Source organism: Neodiprion fabricii, chromosome 2, assembly GCF_021155785.1.
Source record: "Neodiprion fabricii isolate iyNeoFabr1 chromosome 2, iyNeoFabr1.1, whole genome shotgun sequence".
In the NCBI taxonomy this organism is placed as follows: Eukaryota; Metazoa; Arthropoda; class Insecta; order Hymenoptera; family Diprionidae; genus Neodiprion; species Neodiprion fabricii.
Window position 1 is genome coordinate 11,472,544 of NC_060240.1, and position 4,272 is coordinate 11,476,815.

A 4,272-nucleotide genomic window follows, 5' to 3' on the forward strand; every position below is an offset into this window, starting at 1 on the left:
GATGGTTGATTAAGTTTCCGTCACATATGTCCATAAATTTTTTAAGTAATTAGAAGTTGATTTTTTTTCACTCACTCGTTAGAAAAATACCTTTTTTGTAAGTTTCTCAAGTACACACTACAAAAGTAATTCGTAATTGAATATTTTTGAATTACGTATTACGAAAGTAATTAGTATTTGAAATCTTACAATATCGTTATAGATGGAAAATAACGAGCCTAAAATTTTTTCATTTCGTGATTGCCTTGGAGTTCTTTGGAAAAACGATTAACCACTGAAATTCTTAATCCTTTATGAATAAGCGAATAGATACAATTATTTATGCGCATTTGTGAGGAGGTTGAAACACGTAACGCTGACAGTAATTGCTCGTAGTCCTGATTTCGAGCGAGATTTAAACGCAACGAAGATGCGCGCGTGCGATATGCTCGAGTGCATAACGACGACGCGATCATGCAAGGCTTCCTAGCATCCTAGGTGTCACTCGATAGTGAAATAGTGACGCAATGCCGTGCCCGGAGAACTATAAACCGTCACAAGCGCTGCTCAGGTTGAGCCTCCGCAGCCGCGGCCAAGAATATCCAAGAGTGGCTGCTCTTCACGGCATTGCATATGTCGCCGACCCGACAAGACCGCGAGCAGAGAGGTGGTGAATTTGAAAAACTGAATATGTATGTCTCGGAAGTAATGACGGAGAAAATTATAATTAGTGAATTACAAATTAAGAATTAGAAATACGATTTTTAATTGAATCGACGTAAAATAAAAATCACATTGTTTATTCCGTAATTGGGATTGTAATTTTAGATTAAACGCAACGATTGATTACATTGAAATATAGCAATTCGATGAAATGAAGATATTAATTGCAATCGATAATTTTTATTGACGTGAAATTAGTTACCACTTACTAATCACCGATTGAAAATGGAATTCGAAATTTATTTCGCATCAATCACAAATTGCACATTTAAGAAATGTAAATGAACAAAAAGAATTGTAGATACACAGTGCCCTATACCGCTCCGACAATGATGGAAAATTTCAACCTAATTAACGTTAACGTTTAAAAATGTAATCGAATTCGTTATTTGTGACTTATTGTGCAGAATCGCCTGGTGTGTTTGCGTTTTAATATCGAGTGCTGCGGCGTTGGGCATTATTGTTACGCTTATGGACAGATTCCAGACTGATCCGATGTTGGAGAGCTTGGATGTCCGACTTGACGGCGCTCCGATTCCTTTACCAAAAATTTATGTCTGTCCTCCTTGGGAATCGTTTGAAGAAAATGGTGCAAATAAGGTCGTATCGAATGGTTATTACTGGGTTTTATCCTACAGGGTCATTTACTGAATACTGGCCACGAGTGGGACTGACGCAGCCGATTTTACCCGAAGCCCGTGGCCTTCGCTCAATCATCGAGCAGTCAGTATTCAATATATGACCCTGTAGATGATACCCGTTTACCCTGATTCCCCCCGATTTGTGTAATAGCCTAATAATTGACATCCGCAGAAGCCCGGCAACGATGTTTACGGACGTCTCTACAAATGGGACCTTAGCAGGCCTCTGCATGGTGTAAACTTCACTAATTCTGATGAATCCGCACGTGCTCGGGAGTTTTTCGTTCAGCATTCACCAAAGTGCGAAAGTTTCATCCGAAACTTCTCTGTGAAGTAATATCTTTTCACCTTATTATACGAATAAACAACGGTCTTAATCCAGTTATGTTATCTTTGGCATATGGCGAAAAATTTGGGATACCTACAGCTGATCGTTTTAGACGAATTTCACAAATATCATGGAACTGGAGAACATTGTGCAAGCTGTTGGAATTTAATTTTGTGGTTTTATATCAAAGTGGTGTAAAATGCGCGATGGTAGATCACTTTTATTATTAAATACGACGGCCATGACACTTAGTATAGTACATACGTATACTGTCGCAAGATGGCGTCTCCTAAATTCTGGGTTCCTAATTCTAAAAACCCTATTTCATTCATTACGAAAAAATTTCACAACTCGATGATTATACACGTACAAATTCTCCGTCATCGTCGTTTGAAATCTTATTAATAGTTTAGAATATTAGAAATACTCGATAAGTACAAAGAAAAATCTTTTTGTTATCTGAAACGAATTATCTTGCAGCGGAATACAATTCAACTGTTCCTCTTTCGAGAGCTTTTTTGGGTCAGCGGGCAAATGCTTTACTGTCCCATCTGTGGATATTGTTATCGATACCGTCGAAATCAACTTCACCTTTAGCCCGAGGTTCTACCCAACAAGGTGAGTGGATCTTGACATCGCTTCTCTATCACGTCAGCACAAGTTACGAAAACTTCTTTGTAATATACTTTTCCCTTCGATCGTTGTAATAAAAACTTCAAATAGTCTGGCAGGCTTGTACCAATATTATCGAAAGAATGATCAAAAGAAGCTTTGAGAATGATCGAAACCGTTACGTTTTGATTTAAAATAAACTGTTTATTATATTTGTCTTAAAGCACGAGAAAGAATGATATCAGTTTTTAGTATGATTATATGGTAAAATGAAATCCACCAGCAATAGCGAATCAAACTTTCATACCAATCGCATTTATTTATCAAAGCGGTTTTTTTTGTGGGATACTCTACTTTAGATCCATTTATTGTCACAAGATAAAAGTCTTGTAGCAACTTGCACGATGTTTTGTGTGCCTCGGTGTTGGGAAAATTCGCCTGAAACGATCAGATGATCACCCAATTCGACTCCATATTGCCGTAATCAAGGATCCTAATGACCTCAGTATAAATCAAAACGTCTTTTAATCCTATGGTAAAATATACGAAAACTTGACCGCCAGTGTTTCTGGATTTTATTATACAATTTGCTACATTGCAACAATTAAATATAGTCGTGATATTTTTCCGTCGTGTACGTTTTATCTTAAATGTAATTGATTATAGAATTTATGTGGCTCTACGCGAAGATCCAGATGTCCTGATGCATCTTCCGTTTCACATTTTTCTGTTTCCATCGACCGTAACGGTGGATCTGCAAGAAACGTACACGTCACCGGAAGCCAGAGTGCTCGCACGATTTCAGCGGAAATGTTATTTTCCGGGTGAGCAGCCTCCCGTTGTGAAATGCGTGCTCGATTGTCAGGTGGCCAACTCTCTCGAACACTGTGATTGTGTTCCTTGGTACCTTGCCAGGGTTGGTGTCAAGGAGTGTCCGATAAACAGATACGAGTGCTTGAGCAGCAAGTCCGCAGAGATATTGGACGTGTCGAGGTGTCTATGCCGTCTGTCCTGCGCCAACATTGCCTTCAAGAAAGTCCAGTTCGATATGAAGTCAGCATCCGAAAACTGCGATATGAAAATAATGGCAAGGTCCAAGGTGAAGTTCAGAAGAACGGTTCGGTTCGGCTGGATCGATTTACTCGTATCTTTTGGCGGTATAGCCGGTCTTTTTCTTGGATCTTCGCTTTTATCAGGGGTTGAATTCGGCTATTATTTCTCTCTACGAACCTATTGCGGTGCCGTACTTACTGCACCAAAGCGCAGACACAACATCACGAAAATAAAGGTTATCGATGGCGTGTGGTCGGTAAGTTACCCGACGGGAACGCGGAAGAGGCTTGTCTTACCGAGAGATGAAACTACCACCTATGATTACGTAAATTGAGCTTTCGCTCATACGGCTGTAGCTTTTTTTTATCTCTGAGTATAACGTGAGTACACTGATTGGACAAGCGTAGTATACGAATAATCTAAGTAAATTGTAGATCACTTTCCCTATCAAGCTGAAAATTGTCCTATAAATGATACGGACATCATAACACGGTTGGTGAAAATCTTGAGGAAAGCTTCGGTAATTCAAGAAATTACACCGCTTGTTGGTAATACAACATATTATTAATTGGATTATCGACTGAACTAAATTATTGTACAACTACTAATTGACACGCAAGCACGGTTGTTCGCCTGTAAACTAAGGTAACGTGTTTTTTATCGACGCAAGTTTCAAACGACACCAGCTACCTACAGAATCAGCAGCTTTGACCAGTTATCCGTTAAAACAGCGCTGCAATCAGTAACCATGTAATCTTGACACCAGTATTCTTTATCCTTACTCGAATTAAAGATTTGAAAATGATTATGAGTTACGTGAATTACATTACTATTATGGTTGTTTAATTATGTGTTCTGGGGATTTTTGAATTGGTTGAACAGTTTTTTGTGTAATGGGCAAGGGATAAGTCAATTACTTCAATAACTTCAAAGTGT

The 4,272-nt window shown here is 38.8% G+C and overlaps 1 protein-coding gene across 1 annotated transcript; it reads left to right on the top strand.

Annotated features, from left to right (window-relative positions):
• The first annotated feature begins 351 nt into the window (after nucleotides 1-351).
• Nucleotides 352-4,272, top strand: LOC124175951. The gene is made up of 5 exons (XM_046556634.1): nucleotides 352-646; nucleotides 1,110-1,302; nucleotides 1,516-1,676; nucleotides 2,152-2,289; nucleotides 2,950-4,272. Exons 1-5 carry the CDS (start codon nucleotides 507-509, stop codon nucleotides 3,668-3,670), a joined length of 1,353 nt encoding a protein of 450 aa, XP_046412590.1. The 5' UTR covers nucleotides 352-506; the 3' UTR covers nucleotides 3,671-4,272.